This window comes from Glandiceps talaboti, chromosome 1 (assembly GCF_964340395.1).
Source record: "Glandiceps talaboti chromosome 1, keGlaTala1.1, whole genome shotgun sequence".
Lineage (NCBI taxonomy): Eukaryota > Metazoa > Hemichordata > Enteropneusta > Spengelidae > Glandiceps > Glandiceps talaboti.
The window spans coordinates 25156259-25178071 of NC_135549.1; the positions used below are offsets into that span (position 1 = coordinate 25156259).

The following is a 21813-nucleotide window of genomic DNA, read 5'->3' on the forward strand; positions in this document are numbered from 1 at the left end:
AGAAGGGGTCTGAGGTATATCCAAGCGTTAACTTCAACACATCAGTGCGATCAACCAGAAAGAAATATTTCGATTTGTCCCTGGCAATAGTAATAATAAGTATATTAAACGAAAAATGTGTGACAGTCATGTAATTTTATTAACCCACACGGACAGACTTAGTATTTTTCCCAGCTCAGATATCGATTGAAATTAATCTTACTAATACTATTCAAATCACATTATAGTTAAGTTTGCCGTTTTTGCTTGGGGATGGGTTTCTATTTCATGTTTGTACCATGGAAGTATTACATGACTCTACCAACCAACAGTGACCATTTAAACTATACTTTGTCTGCCGAGTAATGAAGGCCATGCATTTCGTTTTTCTTATGTGTTTGCAATGTGAATTCGACTTTCGACATCACTCCATTGAAAAAAACCGTAAACGCAACTTCACATTTACTAGTATCTGCATAAATGCTATGCCCTCAACATTGAAGTTATGCATACCGTAACACTTCCAAGCATATACGGTATGGTAATCAGTTGCTTAGGAAATCAACGACGTGCTTCGCCGAAAAGGGTGATTGTGTAGGCCTTAAGACTCGATGGAGCTTCCAAGTGACTTATTGATGGATGGCATATATACCTTACATCATCTATAGGGTATATGATGGTTGCTTTTTGAATGTGGGAATGATTCGATCAAGTATTTAGATACCCGGCATTAATTTCTCGAAATGAATATCAATTGATATTAATTTTTTCATGATTTGGATAAATCCCTGACAAACGTGGGGTTGATGAACCTGTGTACAGTACTTATTCCATGATATAGGTTCTCCATTCCTCAATATTTTGAATGTAGTGCATCAATAATAGTATGGTGTGTGCGATGTGGTCAGTACACACCTCCTGTATGGTCTAGTAATTTCCAAACTCATAGTTTGCGTTATTTCCACTTACTTCAATCAACCACTCAATAATGCAACTATTTGTTTTACCACTTTAATTAGTACAAACCTTACTAAAACATTCCATCATTCATTCATTGTAAGTATCTATAGTATATATATATATATATATATATATATATATATATATATATATATATATATATATATATATATATATATATATATATATATGGCAGTGTCTTCTTTATCGTTAGTTATTCACTGGCAGTGACTTTTTAATCTTGTCTACTATCTTTTTAAAAAAATATACAGGTAAGTATTTGTGAGTGTAGCATATGGCCATTGGAAATATCACATGTTGAGAAATTCATTGCTTTGTATAATGCTTATAATACAATATTTTATCACATTAACCTGATTAGTCTTGTGGGTAAGACCTTGGATCTGCACTCAAAAGGTCGCTGGACAAAAGCCAATGATGACAATACCGACGTACCTCTGGTAGCCAGCCCTTGACAGCACCTTTGGTGATACATGAAGTGTAGTCACTTTTAAAGTTAGCAGAATTGTCTGAGGGTCTACAAGTTAGACTATTACGAGTCGACAGGATCACAAATGCATGTATTTCCTCTTGTACAGCCAAGTCTCAGGTCTTCAAAGGACACCTATAGTATACACTGTATCAACACAGTGTTTAGTTGTAGAAGACATCCTGGTGGTGAATCAACAACACTGTACAGAACTCGTCAGTTTAATCTTTTGGCTACACAAGGATTGGAAACGAGATGGCGCAGACAATTATTATCATATTGGCTATCTGCTTGTAGAGGTAGTCTGGCTGTACACAAAAGATGTTTACTGAAACAAAGTGTTAGTGTCAACAATTCTCGGTACCTGCAATAGCATTTTATCTCATGCTAGAGGGTCAAAAAGAACAAGGTCAACTGACGAAGTCTCACATGTGCCTATAGTAATGCATGTGAGGTGCGTGGAGCCAAAGTTATGGTGTCAACCAAGGAATCGAATGTTCATTATTTATATGATGCGCCTAAGCAGTAATATTCTATTTGGGGTACCGAGAATTGTTATCATGTTACAAGTTCCACTATTGCTATCCTTTTTAGTAATACCATTTTACCAATCACAACTTCTCAAAAGGGAATAAATCTTTTGATGAAGTGGCTTCTTTCCTCTTTCTTTTTTTAGTCTGTTTGTTTGTTGGCCAGGACATTTTCATATCCATAGATACATCCCCTGAGTCTGTGTTTACTGTTGTTGGGCTGCTGTCCTCTGTAGCAAATCGTTTCTTCAGTCTTTCTTTGATAAGAAGTCCTTTTATCAACAGTTTCCAATTTTTGTACACCCTCTTTTCTCGTTTCTGGAAGGGAATGATAATGGAAATGTTCAAGTAATATCTGTAGTGACTTTTGCTCTAAAAACAAGCATAATCCTAACTTAATTAAATCATCAAATTTCTTTAAAAGGAAAAGCGAACTCTTAGAATAACCATAATAACAATAACATCTGATGAAAAATGCACTTTTGTTGCCAATAAACATAATTTTCTGAGTACAAAATAAAACATAATCTGCAAATTTGTTTTTGCTTGTGAACAAAAGTTACATCGAAATGTATGGAAAAGAAGTGCTTACAATCATGGCAAAAGGTTAACATATTGTATGAGTTACAAATTCATTGCTAGCTGTACTTCAACATAGTTGTCCTCTACAATCAAACAATTGACATCTCAACATACCTCTCTGGCTTTCCTCTCCATTTCTTGTTGATCTTGTTGCCAGGCATCAACTAGAGTTTCTTGAAATTCTTCACAAACTACAAAACCATCGTATCTGTATTTTCAAAAAATATAATCCAACACATTGAAATACATATATTTTAAAAGACATACATATACATTCTTTTTTTCATTTTAAGAAAATGTATACATTTCATTTGAAAGAATCGGAATGAATGAAATTTATTTCACCAGATAACAAAAAAAATAAGCTAAAAATTCGAAGAAACATGATAAAAATATATAAAATGAATACAAAAGAAACACACAATTGTTATCTGATGTGAAACATTGAAATAGTTAAGCGGAACTAGTCTAGTAAATGGTCATATCTAGACCTTGGCATTACCTTTCATGGTCTATGTAATTACATTTGGACAATTTCCCTAAAACCTATCATTCAAGTCAGGGTAAATAATATCAGCCATGGTTGTAAAGGCAGATGATCTAAAGGAAGTATAACTACTTCAGGACTTACAAAGGATGTGAGAATCCACCATGGAAGTCCCAACCAACCATTGCTGGAGCGCAATCTATGTCCAATTTCCTGGCGACTCGGTTCAGTCCAGGAACTGTAAGTGAAGTAGTGATGTTTAAACTATGATGTGTTCAAAACGATAATGTACATGACAACATCTTGCACAATACAGTGAAATCACACTGGGTGTTAAATATCATTACAACATTGTCTTTTTCATCTGAGCTGGAAATATATACTACATTAGTAGACATTCTTGTTAATATTTTATGAATTTAACCAGCAATGCATTTTGATTATACAATCATTGAATACTCTTAGACTAGTGTTATCAGGGTCTTTAATCTGAATGACAAGGTACCCTTTATGTTACAGTATTTCATTTTGCTGACTAGTGAGTTGAGGACATTAAAATCTAAAATACAGACAAAAGAAAACTGAGCATTCAGTTTAGTATGCACTTAGTATGAAAGCTGTCTGTTACTTTCTCTCTGTTACTTCTCCATGACGACTCTAAACAGAGTTCAAGAGAACAAGATGACTTTTATACATCACAGCAGACAGTATAAACTAAACACAATTCATGGGGAATCTTTTAACTACATACACACGGTTGATGCAGAATCATGTACCCGGGGTCATACAGCATGGCAAGCTGGCTGTTGTGTGTGTGTATGTGTGTTGTGTGTTTTACTTTACAGCTTGACAAATTACTCTAAAAGCATGAAAACTTACTTTGTAGATGTACGGTTCCCTTAGGTAGCATTGTGGGTAAAAATAATTCTACATTGCCATGTTCATTTCTCGGCACCTTGCCATCAACAGCTGGTGGTGGAATGTATTCTTCTGTCTGCCATCTACCATACACTGCTACTTTAGGTTCCGCTTTGCTTTCCATGTCCTTGTAATTCTAAATTTGAATAAAATTACTATTATAATTAGATTGTGAGTTTTCTCTTTGATTTGACATGTTTTTAGTCAAAGTGGCAACAATGAAGCATTACAAGAATACTAGTACTTCCACATGTTATGATTTTATATTAGGTAAAAGCTCATGCTAGGCTGTAAGGTATGCCGTGGCAGGGGCCCTCACACATTTGTCAACCACAGGAGGCCGATGAGGGCGGAGCAACACGATGTATCTTACAGTCCAAACTCATGGCTACAGATCATTTGTATTTCTTGTGATAAATCTGTTGACCATATTTGGACTGCTGATAAAGCTGTTGACCATATTTGGACTGCTGAGGAGTCTGTTGACCATATTTGGACTGCTGATAAATCTGTTGACCATATTTGGACTGCTGATAAGGCCATTTTTTTCATTTTTGTTTCTTATCACAAAAACTCTTCACAATGTGTTGGTTGGTTAGAAATGATGAATCTCATTTCATACCAAGACAATCAATGCTTTTTTGAGAAAATCCACAGTTGGATGGTAACATATCTATCTACCACTATGCAACATGTAAAATTATTATTTGCATCAGTCCTCTGGAAAAACTATCATAAAATAAAATCAGACCGTGAACTTGAACTAGCATTATCAAATATACCAAGTGACAGTTAAGCCGTATGAAATATTACCATCTTGCATTACTTGGTACATAGAAACATTACAACATGCTTACAAATATTGGACCAGGTTCTTCATTTGTAACTTATTAATCACAGTTTGAAACAAAACCACCCTCAATTTTACTGCACAAAATGACTGGCTGTATAATTTCAAATTGAAAACCTACCCTATTTGGTTTGGGCCTTGCTTTCACCATTTTATATGGCTCCTCACCAATTCTTACAACTCGACCCTCTTTCAGCCAAGTTTCTCTAGTATGCAGCTAAGGAGAGAATACACATCAATGACATTAACTCAAACTAAGAGATCACATTATGTGAACTAGACAATTTTAACTTAATGTCACTTTGTAAGAATTTTATCCAAACTTAAGAGAAATTTCATGAGACATTTAATTAGTCGCCAATTCAAGTTATCATGAAGCACTGATGTTTGATTTACGGAAACAATATCAAATCAACTAAAAATTCCCGAAACAAATGGCTACAAATTATTATTATGCCCAACTGTTATTTTTGCACTTGTCATCATTGTTTCTTTCAAATATTACGTATTTCAATTATTTTTATAATTTGATCACAAACTTTGATATTTGTTGTACTATGTGCTATACAATACAATGTTATCTGTTTTGATATACAGAACATGATTTCCCTGTTGACAAAGATAAATGTGTCCATGTTTTTGTCAAAGTCTGTAAGATACGACATTCATGCCACGCCATCAGCAAGTACTCACTAGATAGTGCTGAACAACAGGACACATCTTACACACTATATACACTAAACAGTTCGTTTTGAATATTTATATGACCAGAAACACTTAGATATAAACATATTCTTATCTTTTTATTGGAATATTTTCTTATTTTAGTTCACTTACCGTGTGCACACACTGCCTGGAAAACACTGGTTCACCTCTGCAATAACCCAATATGGCTGACTTTTCTGGATAGAATGCCTCAAACTTCAATAAATGTCTGGTCAAGGCATATCTGATGGAAAAATAACAGATTTTACCCCAATATTAGAAACTGTATCATCAACCATGTGATTTTCAGAAATAAGAGACTTCTTCATAATAATATTAACCATATGGATGAAACTGTATATATGGCTGTGTGTCTGACACAATGTTTTTTTTGTACAAGACCTTTGTAACACCTGCCATCAGGAGCTCCATCTTTGATATAAATAGTTTCTAGATGTTTGTGTCTGTTATGGCAGTGTTTTCGTTTGCATGGTTTCATAACTTGGTACTTTTGCCCCTTTCTTTTACTGAGTTGTACAAATGATTATTCTTTATAGAACAACAAATAAATGTGATAAAAATAATGAACATCAATAGAAATGTAACTGCTGTCATCTTAGACTGTTGTGTTGCTCCATCCTCACCAGCCTGTTCTATGAAAGAGGTTAACCGATGTGTGAGGGCGTTCTGTCAAGGCTTACCTTACACACTGCTGTTAACTGTTAGGAATTTTGTCAATACAGACCTATAGATATGTCGTCTTGCTCCAACCTCATCGACTTTGAAATGGGATGGCCAATCCTAATGGCTTCTAGTTACAGCATACCTTACAAGTTATACAACATGCTATTTGACAATACTGCATGACTACTTGTTGGTGTGACATTAAAAAAAATTAATTAGAAAACTTTCATTAAATATTGTTTACTTACAAAGGATGGTTCTTGAATTCACCAATACTGGTTGGTAAAGGCTGTTGCTGTAGTTTTGCTGAAAGACAAAAAATATACAATTAGTAAATGATTTATTATTATATCAACTTGATTTTTTTCATTATTGAAATAGTTTTCTTTAAAAGGTAACAGTGTATAAGTTGTATGTCAATGTGTGCAATGTTAAAGTAGATAATCCAGTTACAAAAAAAATCATCATCAAACCTTAGAATAATCTTATAGGGCAGATATAAAGGGTGACCCTATATAAGACACTTTTGACAATTTCCCAATAGGACAACATTAACCCTACTGGAAACCAATAAGTCAACCGTATCGATTCTACAGGATAAACCTATTGGAATCCAATACGACAACCCTCTTGTCCCTGTAGAGTAATCCTCTCTGTGTCCAATAGGGCAACCCTCTTGGTGTTAAACAGGGCAACAGCCCTCTTAAGTCTATATGGTAATCCTCTTGGTGTCCCATAGGACAACCCTCTTGGCCCTATAGGGTAATCTACTTGGGGAAAGCCCTTTTGGCCTTGTAGGGTAATCCTCTGTGTCCAACAGGGCTACCCTCTCAGCCCTCTTGGGTTTATAACCTATTGGAAATTAATCTACAAAATTTACATTATTCTATGCATTAGAAATCTATGGTTGTGGATAGAAGACTGCCCTGTACCAACTACCCTACCTTGTAAAGCCAGATCCTCATTCTCATTTTTCTCTGTATCTCTTGGTTGATATGGTGATAACGTCTCTTCCCACCATTCTTGGTCCACACGTTGTTTTCTGGTGTGTGACATCCACTTCGATGCATACCGACATGTTACGTCTTTAACACAGTTGTCTATACACAGTTAACATATGATAAAGTAATAAGTATACAATATCTGCATTTAATGTACTGGAGAAAATATATCAAACTCTCTCTGCTTAAATACAACTTTCTGGAGAAATGATTGCTCATATGCATAACGCACATCATACAATATTGTGTACCAGTCTTTGTTGTGTTCCACAATTGATCAATTTCTATGGGATTGACATGTATCAACAAATTTATATTGGACTAAAATATTACCATGAGTTGTAACATGATATTACCTAATATAATAAATGCACTAATATACACTCATTGTCTGGCTACGACGAAACTAGATGGATAATTAGTATTACCACAAGGGCTGTTATGTAGCAATTATTTCAGCCAAGAGAAGTAAAATGACAAGCGGAACTCAATAAACATCTAACAACATATCAATATAACTGTCAACAGCTTGTAGGTTTTCTAGAAATGACCATGGTGATAGAGAGACTGTGAAATGACCCTTGTTCATCATGTTGTGTACTGACAATGCATCACAATGAACCTCACAACTGACAAAGCAAAACAATATAGTTTTTTAACAGCATCACTTTTTACCTTATGACCTCATTTGACTTGTAGATTTTATTGAATATGTATGTATATGTACCCTTACCATTACTGAATGCTAGTACATAGCTGACAGGCTGGGTTGCCATTTTCTCACAAAGTTCAGGATGATTGACAGATGATCTAACACAGTCTACACACACCCACTTCTCATCAGTGGCCAGGTACACTTCCACCCAGTAATCACAACCTGATGTGTGGGAATGAAAATAACATGATTTAGATTAATTGATTAGAGGCTCACTTAGGATTAGGATTAGAATCTGGGAGTGAAAAACAGAAATGAGTAAAACAGGATAAAAGACAAGGAGAGATATCTTAAAAAACTGTTGAAAAAGTCACAGGCAAAGTTGTCTGGCTGTACTATAGAACAGGTTCAAGCTGGTCTTGAACAAAAGAATGATCCCAGGAAATCCTTATAGCACCACTGATTAGATTACACTAATGCGAGAATCGGAGATTGAAATTTTAAGTGGAAATATAAGTGATGTCATCAGTGCTATCCCTTCAAAAGTGAATAGTGGTACTTCTTACTCTAATACCTAAAGGAGCCAAACTCTTTACAGAATTACAATGTAACATGGCATCTTGAACCCTATACATATCAATCATCAAGAGCCCACTGATAATCATTTCAATATTCCAAAAAAGTTGGTTTAGTGAGTGGTCTTCTATGGTCTTTATGATACCTACCTTTCTTAAATTCTTTAACATTCTTTGTCTTCAATATCTCAACACTTTGATCAGAATCTGAAGAAATCATTTTCTTTGAATGCTTCTTTGATTTCTTCTCTGCACTTTTTCTAGGACCTGTTGCCATCACAATGACATCGTCTTCGAAATCGCTATCAGACAGAACTTCCACTTCATCAATGTTTAGTGATTGTTTCTTTCTTGCCTGTGAACTTTGACCTTTACTCTTTGACCTTTTAGTAGTCAACACTTTTTGCTTAGGAGTCTTTTGTTTAGGAGTTCTCGTCTGGATACTTTCTTCATCTTCAGACACATCACTGCTAGTAGGTGAACTAGCAATATATTCATCTTCATCAGACAGAAACTCATCCTCACTATCAACATCAATAATTGGAGTAGCTTTTAATGCACATGTTCGTTTTCTGTCATTCTTGGCTCTCAAAGTTCTTTTCATCACAGGAGTTTCATTTTCAGCTGCCATCTGTGATTGTTTGCTAGTGCATGGCTCATCTTCTGCCTTCTTCTTTGTTGTACTAGCTTTGTCCTTGCTAACATTCTTCTTGTTATTGGTTTTCTTAGGTTTAGATGTTGGAGATATCTCACCTCCACTGTCTACAGTCTTCTTCTTTTTAGACATTTGTCTTTTAGCTGGTCCTTTACCCTGTAACATCAAAACATAAAATGTCACTTTTTACCACTTTTAAGTCACATATCAATGTAACAAAACGATTAACTGATAATGTTATCAGTTACTGACAGTTAAAATAATTACTATAGAACATAATATGGAAATAATCATATACTGACATAACTAAGCTTAATGTTTTCACCACTTGCTTAAGAGATAATAATCGCTTCAAAAGTTGATAACTTATAGTGATTCTACATGCATTTTCCTATGGTTCCAAGTGATATCCTTGCCTCAAAAAGACATGCAAGACGTATGTGTATCCATTTTATGATTTGAAATATCTTTAATACATAGTTCCTCTGGTCAGAACCAAGAGGCCAATATAATTCTCACATAAGAGTTAGATATAATTTTTTTTTCACCTGTGTCACAGTAGTCTTGTACGGCATAGGTTGAAGTGAGATAACAAGTCTGCAATCAAGTTGTAGAACTCGTAGTAAAATCACAAAAATCTGTAAAAAATAAAAGCAGTACTTTTTTTCAGTTTTGTTTTTGCACATCATAGAAATCTAATTTAGGATATCTAAACAATCATACAATTCATGTTATATTCTTTGTACATTGCCCAAGTCTATTTGTTATAATAGACCAATTACATATCTGATCTGACCTATCGCAGAATAAGGCTTAATTATTTTAAGAAACCATACAAGTTCTTATAAAAAACCATCTATACTAACTTTGGAAATTAGATGCTTAGTATGACTAATAAGATATTATGATATAGAAATTACACTGGACTTCACCATTACCAGTTAGAAACTGTGACATAAATCAAATTTTACAGATACATTATGCTGGCAATGAATCATTACATCGCAATGTTACTTGAATAGATCTGCCAACCAAAGATTTACCAGAACTCAAACCAATCTGATCCTTTTTACAAAAAGGCTGCAAATTTGGTAAATTTCCATAGATGTATACTTACATACACTAGCTCTTTTTCAGAGGCAACTTTTCTCTCATCAAATCTTTTCACTAAAGTGTCATCCAATTTGGCATTCTTTTCCTCTTGAACTTCTCCATCAATGTCAAAGACTGACTTAAACCTGTATTAACACACCAAATAGAAATCTATAATACCGTATCATATCTCCAAGAGAGCATTAATCAAAAGATGTATACATGTACCACTGCTTGTATCCAACTGCCAAACAAGAATGTTTGTATTATTTATGGTAACTTCTCATGAGTTTATTGTATAAATGGACATCAGTACAGAGCATGCACACTTTCTGCAAAGGCCAGAACTTAAGGAGATATAAAACGAGTTTGGTATAAAAGGAAAAGAACTTGCTCTCAATGAGGCTGAATTAAAAACCTTTTTTTTTTGTCTATACTAAATTCTCCCACCATTAATGACCATATAATGAGAAGAAAAATTAAGTGTCCCAGTAATTTAGAACCGAATCTCTGAACACTTTTTGATATGTTTGGGCAAAGGTTTGTCAAACTCTGCATGCATGTCCAGTATGATGAGTCTATTAATTCATATGTGTGCAAATATATGTGGTCTGTGTCATTCAACTCCAATCCATACATAAGTTTCAAAACAAGCTGTGGACACACCAAAATGTGGTAGATTTTCCCAAATTCTTACCATTTCACTATTCTAAGAAGTAAAGCTGCATCATACTGTCTTAAAGTTTTCTTCAGATATTCAGTTGGAATAATTGACAATGCCAGTGCTTGGAGAGTAGCATTATTACAAAGACTGTTGCTATGGAAACCACTAGCAAGAAGACACACAAGATGAGCCTGCAAAGGAAAAATTGTGATTTATAGAAAATACATTTTTATAAGTTCTACTCTTATGTGCCATGGTGTGTTCTAGGGTCTGTGTTTGTAGTAAATGTGCAGTAAATAGAGGAATATATCAGAGCACAGTCTCTCTATCATGTGATAGAGGGACTGTGGTCAGAAAAAATGAATATGATACTATAGTTACTACAGCAATCAATTCCAGGTACCTGGAATAGTATTTTACCTCATGCTAGAGTGTCAATAGCAAACAAGAAGATTGACCTATTCCCACACACTCTTATAATGATGTATGTGTGATACATGTGAAGTGCATGTGAAGTGAATGTAGAGGAAGTCATGGAGTTGACTGAGAAATCAAAAGAGCATTATTTCTGTCATGCACCTCAATAAAAAAATGAAATTTCAGGTAATGAGAATTAAAACATGCATATCTGTCAATCAACTTAACTTTTGGTGAATAAATGAAGAAATTTGAAAAATATCTATAATATCTTACCTTGTGCATCTCAATTCTCTGTTCTTTATTATATCTATTAAGCTGACGTTGGAAGTATGCTATCATATCAAACTCCTGCTTCTTTCTAGAAGTACAAAATGGGAAATTATAATAAATCACTCACTGGAGGCTTTACCAACTCCTGAAAACATTTGTGATCGTAGGGTAGATAATGGTAAAAAAAAATCAGGTTTCTGGTAAAAGTTTGTTATAATATATTTATCATGCATAAAATGAAAAAAAAAAGAGAATACAAACAAATAACATTTTTGGCCTTGAATTTTAAAGTTTTTTTATTTCAAAATACTGATTATATCTGATTCCATATCATTTGAGTAAAATAAACAGATTGATTATAATACTTGTTGAAATAATTTGTCTCATCAGTGTAATAATTGTGACTGATCCCAGTCAGAATCACCCAAAGTAGTGTCCCAACCAAATACTAAGACGTGACTTTTTTTAAGTTGTTTCTGTGAGCCACACAAACACATATTTCATTCCGACTACAGACAAGTAAGAAATAATGTCTTCCTTGTCTGTGTTCAGACTGAGCACAGGTTCAGTCATGCTAAATATCGAAATGCCATATAATTTTGCATTCTTTGGTTTCCATTATCATCATAATTTTACGATTATATAACTAAATTGATACCTTTTTCGTTTCATTCTCAAGACTCCTGGCAAATCCACTGTGATCTCCACGGCTTCTTTTGGAACCTGAGATTTCATAGGACTATCTTGTGTGGTGAGCAATTCTAAGAAAATCATATAAAAGTGTGTTATGTTTATATATCTCAATTATATCATTGTGATCTAAAGAGTTGGACATAACAGGATCTTCTACTTTTCATGCAATTACTCATTCTGTAGGTTAGATTTCTACTATTTCTTCTAAGCCATCAGACACTCAGAAAGTTAATAGTTATACTGTTCTTAATTCATGTGAAGACATCTTTACACACAGCAGTCTGTTACTAACCTTCAACTTCCTCCCATTCAGACTCACTGTCAGAAGAATCATCTTCAGAGAGCTCGCTTTTCACTGTTGTCATGGAGATATTGTCCACCTTAGCAATCTTATCCACATGTACTTCAGGATGATAAGAATTTGCCTTTCCCTTTGTATTTTCAGTTGCATCATGGGAACTCCCTTCTTGATCTCCCTGTTCTTCTTCTTTTACTTTCTTACGGGATGTTTTCCTTCGACTACTGCAGTGTATATTTTTCTGCTCAACTGTACTCTCATCTACTGAATTGTCTTTGACTTTCCTTGCTTTAGCTTTGGTGTTTTGCAAAGTTGTGTCACCTTTCTTATTTTCACATTGACCTTTAATCCTTCTCGCCTTCCTTTTTGTTTTTTGAGAAAGTGGAGACCTTGGTGTAAATGGAAGCTCAGCAAAATCACATTTTCCGTCAATGTCATCTTTGCTAGCATCACCACTTCCACATAATTTCTTCTGACTAGCGACAATATCTTTAATTTCTGACTCACCCTCCTTGTCAGATTCCTTTTTTAACCTTGTCCTTGTGTTTTTCTTTGCTGTAGTTTTTCTCACCTCTTTCGCTGTCTTCGTTTTTTCTTTACCATTTATGACTTGTTTCCCAATTTTTCTATTTGCCTCTTTGTATATAAGAAAGAAAATGGGGTAAAATATTATGTATGACTGTGTTTATAATATACAATGTATTAAAGAAGAGTCCAGTGAAGGTATATACATGTACATTAAATATATTGCTTACACTTACAGTGGCTGTACATGTATTTATTGAGGATGTATATGTATCAATCACTAATAAATACATCCATACCATAGATCACCAGTCAGTCTGAAGAAGTGTCCGGACGTGAAACTGTTGCCATTCAAAACAACAGCAAGTCTAGTAGGATATAGATCAATTGTCATTACTTCGTTATGATTCATAGAGAATGTTTTATTCACTATTTCTCCAGAGGGGCGAGATGCAAGTACACGTACTTGCGTGGTTTATGCACGTCACTATCTTTCGCATTTGTTACATTCTAATTTGACTCGATCTGTCCAAAAATGTTCGTGTTATGTTGTACCACTGCACAATTTCACAAATACAGATTTCATAGTCACTATGGCCAGGTCTCACCCTAGTCCTGCTTGCAGACGGAGTTAGTCGTGACTCGATTCTGACTTTGTCCCGTGAGGGAATATCAGTATCGCGTTCGGGGTGCACGTCCAACTCGGCCCATTTCCAACTCGGCCCACCAACTCGGCCCACCGTCTACCAACTCGGCCCACCAACTCGGCCCACCGTCTGCCAACTCGGCCCACCAACTCGGCCCACTCTCTGTCAACTCGGCCCACCAACTCGGCCCACTCTCTGCCAACTCGGCCCACTCTCTGCCAACTTGACTATAGATATTTTGTCCCCTATTCGTCAATTCGTAAATACTAAGTAGTCAAGATGTACAACTCGACGTGATTGTAACTTCAAAACCGAAACACTTTGAAATAAACGATTGCGTTTATTACTAACGTATCGCCCACTTCGACACGACATGCACTCTAAAATGGGTTGATCTTTTTTTATTTAATCGTTGGGAAGACGACTGTTGAAATTAAAGTATTTCGTGAAACTTGGCCTGTCCATGGAAGTACAAGGCGCTTTTACTTCCATGGTTTGTTGGAACTATTAAAAGTTAGCAACGATCGACACGCGTAGGCTGTTATAGCAGACCCCCGTATCGGGTAGCTACATGTTGAATGAGAAACGATCAAGCGTAGTGTGTCAGATTATTTTGGAATTATGTTGTTTCGGTTTGTTTGATGGAGACATTTCAATATGCTTTTATCTCGTAGAAAATAAATAAAGGTTTATAACTATTCATATAACATTGGTGGTAAAGTTAATTTATTTTTTCTTTAAAGTGTCAAGTGAATAACTTTGACCATTTGCAAATGGTGTCAAAAGGCAAACGAACTGTCCGGTGTGCCGACTAATCTACGGATGATTGACAGGCTTCGGTCGAGTCATCTGTATGCATGAGGACAAACCGTAAGACTAAGTAAAGGCAATTATTCTGGAGGGAGAATGGTAAGCCTGAGATAGGAATGCACTAGTACTGCAAATCTTCAACTTCAACCTTCTATCACGGTCACTGTTAAGTGACCTTGCTTCCATGTGTGGCATATACGACAGACACATCGGCGATTATTTGCGACGAGGGCGTTAATGACTACATTGTTACAGCTAGGTTCTCTACGATGTGTGAAAGTGTAACACGTAAGGGGGTCCTTTGAAACAATATAACCATCACTATCAAATATACCGCGACCACTTTGTGATAACTGGCGATCAACGAAACCATCAAACGCAAACCGAGCAGTGTATACTAGTAATTATTGCACACTATCGTATGCTTTGATAGAGTTACGTTGATACCGACATTGCTTGCGATGTTTCATATGTAACTGAAAAAAATGATAATCTAAATAGCCTTGAAGCAAAACGAACTTGTTGCCATAACATTGCTCTAGAATATAGGGTGTATAAGTCAGAATGTAAAGTTATCCCGATAATTTATTTACCTTTTTATTGTTGAAGACAAATTCAAAATTGCTGCAATTCTAAGGCCGAAACCTACATAATTCATTTACATGTATTGTATTATATATTTACATGTTCAGTTGTATTGTGATACTTTCCATGCTTCCACTATCATCACATTAAAAAGTAGTTACGCATCTTCGGATACATTGATCATGGAAGTATAATTCACTGCATACAGCTATGTTCAAAAAAAAATTAAAAAAGCATAATCCCAGGTAGCCCCACATTGTACACTATGAACTATAATACTATCGATGTGAATAAATTATGTAATAAAAGTTATGATGGGAGTTTGAAAGGAAAAATGAAATGACGATGATTGGATCGAACCAGCCTCGGTTGTCCATAACTGGTGAGTGTCGGATTTCTTATCACTAGTGTCTTGTAGAGACACCTCATTTACAAAGTATTTGTTACTTTGTTTACCACAATACCATTGTCTTGTAGTCTGTGAAGTTGTCGGGTAATGGTATATGACCGACGTGATTTACACAACAATTAAACTATTTGAGTGCGGTAATACATCATACGTGCCGCTAGTTTGTCACCAATGTGTGTCCGTATAAAACTTTGAAGCTTCTTTATAGTTCATCTAATTTGTTGTAAGCAAACAATAATAATTTATTCCCCAATCAAATTAAACGAAAGTGACACGTGACAGTAGAAAACATATAAATAATCACCGCAAACTACACTCTTCGTACACTTGTATCGAATATTTCGACAAGAGAACAACCAGATCAGAAACCATGAATACGAGAAACAGAAGCAAAAGACGTGTCATCACTCCGGAGTACCCCTGCATCAAATGTTATCAAGAAGTCACCCAACAGCAACAGGCCTTCGAATGCGATGTGTGTCAGCGATGGCAACATAGGAGATGTACCAAAGGTAAATTCATCAAAGTCTTTTATTATACATATTTAATGCCAATCCCGTCTTTCAAATTTGTTTCTGACTGCATCTGATGAGGAAAAACCACAGATACACAAGCCGTATTCTAAAATTTAATCTCACTATTTTTTAAAGCACACAAATTCTGGCATCAGGAGAAAGTGGTCCCATTCAGGAAAACTCGTGTACAAATTTTGCTTCACATTCATTTCTCACGGTGTAGTACATTTCGGAAGGTCAATGGTATCTTACAGTCAATTCATAAAAGATTTCATGACACACATGTACCACATCCTGTAAACAGCGCGACACGCCTATCCCCGGCAGAAAGGGGGCATGGAACTAGACTACCCCGGAACCACGCCTCCAAACCCGTAAGCAGTTGTGATCAGTCACATATCTCAGGAGCACCACCAGCGAAAAATCATGTAAATTTCGATCTCTCATAGTGATGTTCGGGTGAGCATGGATGTATTAGTAAGATAATACATCCATGATTAGGGAGAGTTGAAAAAAGGGGCGAGTCAAATCGCGTTAATATCAGTGGTCGTCCTGCCGACGGTGAATGGGTCTACGTTACTGTACCCTCAACACCGAAGGGACGACAAACTGTATGCAAGCGCGACTAGGAAATGGCATGCATCGTGTATAGTGAACACAGAATTAATGTTTTCCTGTTTCATTTGATCGATATAAGTCCTGTGTTCCTCAACCCCTTCAGTAAATTCATGCGATCTACATTGTATATGTACTAGTATGTCAATCCATAGTGTCTTTACAAGTAGTAGTAGTATACCGATGTCGGTGCCTGGAGCAAAGGATTTTTTCTCTGATTATATGAATATTACTAGTATTTGATATTATCACGTCATCGACTCAAGACCTTGGCTTTAAATGACACAAACATTTTCGTCATGACGTGCGTGGGCCGAGTTGGCATGTAAATGGGCCGAGTTGGCATGTGAATGGGCCGAGTTGGCATGTAAATGGGCCGAGTTGGCATGTGAATGGGCCGAGTTGGCAATAACGTGGGCCGAGTTGGCGATGGGACGAGTTGGCAATGGGCCGAGTTGGTCCTACCCCGCGTTCGGTACACCATTTACAAGCAGGACCTAGCCCAGCCTGCAGCCCAGGGGTACGCGTATAAGCATGGAAGTATAACCCACCCCGTGACCTCTCTTACTAATACTACACTAGTTACTTACCTTGCTTGGCAGATCGTGATGTGGAGTCTCGTTCTCTCTTCGTCTTTTTTGGTGCAGGAGTTGTCTCTGTCGAAGACTTGCTAGCTTTACGTTTTGCCATATTCATACACAGCTCAGCTTTCATACCACTTCTGTCACACTTCTTGCCTGCCTTACATAACTTCAGCAGTCATCAGCTGTGTTACATGTGCGCATGTTTACATGCTTACGTAAATCTCGTGTAGTCTCGCGACAGAGTGGTTTTCCAAACGAGATTTAATTCAAAATGGCGGATGATTCGGAACAGGTACGTATAAAAATGTACTTGAGTCATGTGTGTTGTTTCATTTAGTTACGCTAACGCTGCGATATTCCGGATACTAGTAGTAGCTAGCAATTCAACAAGTTAAAAACAACCCTGTTATTATCTAATGTGTAGCATATATTTTATTGACCATCATTTGAAATTCATGACAGACAAAACACCGTCAACATTGTCACATGTGCGTGGACTGGTAAAAGGATGAAGTTTGCAACAAATGATACAATCATACTGTGTAGGGTGCTAAATCATAAAGGGGTGGTGCATTTATAATTATTATTCAAAACTAATTAGTTAATGTGTTTATGATATCTGTTTCAACAAAACACCGTCACGATATTATATATTTTGTCCATACAATGTGAGATTATATTTTATAATGACATATATTATATGTCCCAGATACAAGTTTAAAAACATGAAATGTCAATATTGTGAGGAGGGAATCATTTTGGACAGTTTATTGAATGGGTTGTAATTGCAACCACTTGTTAGCTAGAGAGTCAATGCATAGATATTTTGGTTCAAAATAACTTGGCAGTTAACTGTTGTAGAACATTCATAAAACATCCACTGTAAGTAACTGCAAAGGGAAGGAGTATCTAAGCAGTCCTGGACAATGCTTTGAGAATGATTTATTCAACAATTATTTTGAGCTAAGAAATCAATGAATTGACTCTTGGCTCACAAATGACCATATGGTGTAACTTTTACTTTGACCATCAATGGGAAAACTATTGGCCATCAAGGTATAAAAAGGGTGGTCTAGATGCTAGACTGAAAGGTGCAATCGAGATCGAGGGCAACCATTCAGGCTATTGCCCTCATTAGGGACCATTGGTCACCTTCACAGTGAGCACCATAGCCCAAGGGGTCTAGCAGCAAGACTAAGATTTAAAATAGGGTTACACCTCCAAAAGGAAGACTACATTCAATTGAAATTTCCTTTAAGAGGTGGTACAAAAATTATGAATTTTAAGACACCAAAGTTAAAATAATGAAGAACATTGTGATGGGTTTGTCTGTCTTTGTGATGAGATATCGCAAGTCACAACCAGAATCAGTGTGTGTCTTTTTCTTAACGTTTGTCATGTCTTTTATGTTGAAAATAATAAATATTCTTTTACTGTTCTCACAGGTCCCCTCCAATGCTGTAGAAGAACCATTGGACTTGGTCAGGCTGAGTTTAGATGAAAGAATTTATGTAAAAATGAGAAATGACAGGGAACTTAGGGGAAAACTTCATGTAAGTAAATCATATACAAAAACAATATTGTTTTACTGAGGAATCATTAGTGTAAATAGCTTTTATCCAGTATTATCAGCTGGTTATATTTCCTTTGCTGATATATATGAGCAATATTGTAAAAAAAAAAAAAGTGTTAAAACAAAAGCACTGAGCCCTTGCCCACTAGAGGGCGCTGTCACAGCTCATTATTGGAAACTACTATTCTTGCTCTTGACAGGCGTATGATCAACATTTGAACATGATTCTTGGTGATGTTGAAGAAACAGTAACAACGGTAGAAATTGATGAAGAAACATATGAAGAAATATACAGGGTATGAAAATTTTCTTAATTTTGTGTATACTTACACATACAGCAAGACTAGCTATGTGAACCCAAAGATATACACTTCGTCCAATCAGACAGTCAGAGTAAATATGAATGATTTGAACAACTTTCCTTTTTGTGTTCACAAGTAACTTGAAAGACATCCTGTTGTAACAATATATTGCATAAAACTTGTTTAAGAGATGCTCCCAAGTTATTTTCGGCCAGGGTGATAATTACATGTAAAAACTTATGTGAATCCCCTATCATTATACCTAGGATTTTTTTTACCAAAATCATGGAATAAAATAAGGGAAATAATGTAAACATACTGCTTTTCCTTCACAAAGTTTAATGTCCCTTTGCAAACCAACTGTACTAGTAGTAAAGTACCCAAAATATATAACATGTGAAGACTGTAGTTGCACTTATTTGCATGTCATATATGTACTTATACGTCACCTGTCACCAATCTCGCATTCTGATTGGTCGAGAGCCCTGCAGATACACAGGCGTATTTTTCACCAACAGCCATATTTTTGCTTGTTGTATCACGTGATCACTGCACGTCCCCTTGTAAACAAATCTAGCAGACAACTAGAGATCGAGCTATAACCAGCATTTCCAATGCCAAATTTGTTGTCAATCGAACAAAATATCACCGTTGTATACATTGTAACAAGTCTTTGAACTGTACTTTTCATGTCACAGGGAAATAGTCAAAAATTCCACACACAACCGTGAAGTCCAGTGACGGCGAACGCACGGTCGTCACGCGATCGTAAACATGAATTCCTAAATTTATGAAGGATATGAAAATTACCACCACAGAGGGTGTAATTTTTGCTTAACTAGAACAACAAAACATATCACGAACATTTATGTACATTTAATGGAATACAGTACGCAAAACAAAGACGCACTCATTTTTCAGCTGATGGTTATAAGTTTCAATATATCGCTGAGTGATATGCAAATAGTAAACATTACGCCATACTACTGAGCAAACGCGCACTCTGATTGGACGATAAAGTTAAGGCTGACATGTAAACAACCGCATTGCAGTTATCAGAGAGGTGCATGATACTACGCTCAACAGTATAACGCGGAAGTGATTTTATTTTAACATGAAACAGCATTTTTAGACATTCAAAAATGAATTCATAGTCGCAGGTGACGTATAAGTATGTTATTTGCCAAATACTGTTCCACATCTTGCTGCTCGAGGTAATTTTTCTGGTATAACGGCTCGCCTCCGGCTCTCCGTTATACCAGAAAAAATTACCTCTCGCAGCAAGATATGGAACAGTATTTGGCAAATAACATATACTTCTGTTTCCTTCACAGTCAACCAAACGAAACATTCCTATGTTATTTGTAAGAGGAGATGGAGTCATTCTTGTATCACCCCCACTTAGAGGAGCTGCTATGTAACGCTTATCATTGAAGACTGTGATAAACATTTTGAAACTGCCTAGAATATATGTATAGTCCAACTTTCAGACCAATCCTTTTCTTGTTTACATTCATTCTACTTGATGTACATGTGTAGTGTTCTCTCTGAACAGAGTATAATGAAAATCACACTCTTAGGCATCTTCACTGTGTGTAAAATTAGTATGAAAACTGCCACACGACCCAAGATTCTACCTTCCTTGCTGCCGACTTGTGAGCTGCAAATGTTAACGGTCTCTGAACACTCTTTGTGAATACATCCTTGGAGAACACTGGTGTACACCATAATCATGGTGTACAACTCGGATAATCATTAATGTTCTTTGCAAATGTTATACTTTTAGTAAGTTCTTTTTGTGTACTAGTTACCATAAAACATGTTTAAATTTTTTTTGTGTGTGATTGGTCCTATTTATTTTCAACCAAAGTTTGTGCATTTATATTTAGTACTATACTAACAGTAGGACCCTTTTTGGTTTGTTTTTAAATCTCAAATTATTTGAAGGAGGTATCTGATGAAATATGTTTTCTGGAACTTCAAAAGTGGCAAAATATTTTCTTTCATAGTACAATTGTTATGCAAATCATGGGCATTTATAATTATCCTAAGACCAAATGACCAACTGTTGAACACAATGACAGTAGTATTTGTACTGTTATACCAGTAACACTTGTGTATGTATAGCATACACTTCCCTGTTCTCATTACCTGGAAACTTTTGGAATTAGGTAAAGTTTGCCTAAGACAGTATACTTCAGTTAGGCCAGCCCTCTGGCTGCAAGCAATATACATAAAAAATTCCCCATCTGTTATTTAGGATTTTCAATTCATATGAAAACTCTGAGATCAGTGTAGGCAAAACAAATCCTGTGTTTTATTTCTGTTTCTCTTTTGTCTGGTTGGATAGAAAGTGAGATGAAACATAATGAAATGTTATTTTATATCTTTTATTATAATAAAAGAAAACCTTAAAAGGTTTTGTTGAACAGACCGACTGACATCTTGGTTTTCATCTTCTGAATCTGAATCTGAAGTGATCTTGAATTGCTTGTGACAATTTGACTTGCTATAAAATAACATAAATACAGACATCAGAAAGCATTAGCCTGAAGTAGACCATCATCTTGGCCAACAAACATTAAAATGTTCCCTTTGGTATACATTTAAATTACTTCGAAATAGAGGTAGAAAGATTCCTAATCTAAAACTTGTGAAAGCTCATATTTCTTGGTGTCAATTTACAGATTTTTATTGAATGACTAAATAGTATCACCTTAAAGAGTGTCGTCAGATTAAA

The 21813-nt window shown here is 35.8% G+C and overlaps 3 protein-coding genes across 3 annotated transcripts; 1 reads left to right on the top strand and 2 right to left on the bottom strand.

Annotated features, from left to right (window-relative positions):
* Window positions 1–1276: 1276 nt before the first annotated feature.
* LOC144436560 (DNA repair protein complementing XP-C cells-like) lies at window positions 1277–12629 on the bottom strand. The gene is made up of 16 exons (XM_078125381.1): window positions 12503–12629; window positions 12176–12278; window positions 11521–11605; window positions 10861–11018; window positions 10189–10309; window positions 9620–9709; window positions 8567–9227; window positions 7920–8063; window positions 7130–7285; window positions 6434–6491; window positions 5634–5745; window positions 4918–5013; window positions 3908–4082; window positions 3173–3266; window positions 2656–2749; window positions 1277–2277 (listed from the first exon to the last, which is right to left on the bottom strand). The coding sequence occupies exons 1-16, from the start codon at window positions 12573–12575 to the stop codon at window positions 2041–2043; spliced, it is 2457 nt and encodes an 818-aa protein (XP_077981507.1). The 5' UTR covers window positions 12576–12629; the 3' UTR covers window positions 1277–2040.
* Window positions 12616–17350, bottom strand: LOC144434901 (uncharacterized). The gene is made up of 3 exons (XM_078123423.1): window positions 17205–17350; window positions 12713–13144; window positions 12616–12641 (listed from the first exon to the last, which is right to left on the bottom strand). Exons 1-3 carry the CDS (start codon window positions 17326–17328, stop codon window positions 12616–12618), a joined length of 582 nt encoding a protein of 193 aa, XP_077979549.1. The 5' UTR covers window positions 17329–17350.
* Window positions 17351–17469: 119 nt separating this feature from the next.
* On the top strand, window positions 17470–21411 carry LOC144438919 (U6 snRNA-associated Sm-like protein LSm3). The gene is made up of 4 exons (XM_078128149.1): window positions 17470–17490; window positions 18644–18751; window positions 18972–19067; window positions 20408–21411. The coding sequence occupies exons 1-4, from the start codon at window positions 17470–17472 to the stop codon at window positions 20492–20494; spliced, it is 312 nt and encodes a 103-aa protein (XP_077984275.1). The 3' UTR covers window positions 20495–21411.
* The last annotated feature ends 402 nt before the right edge of the window (window positions 21412–21813 follow it).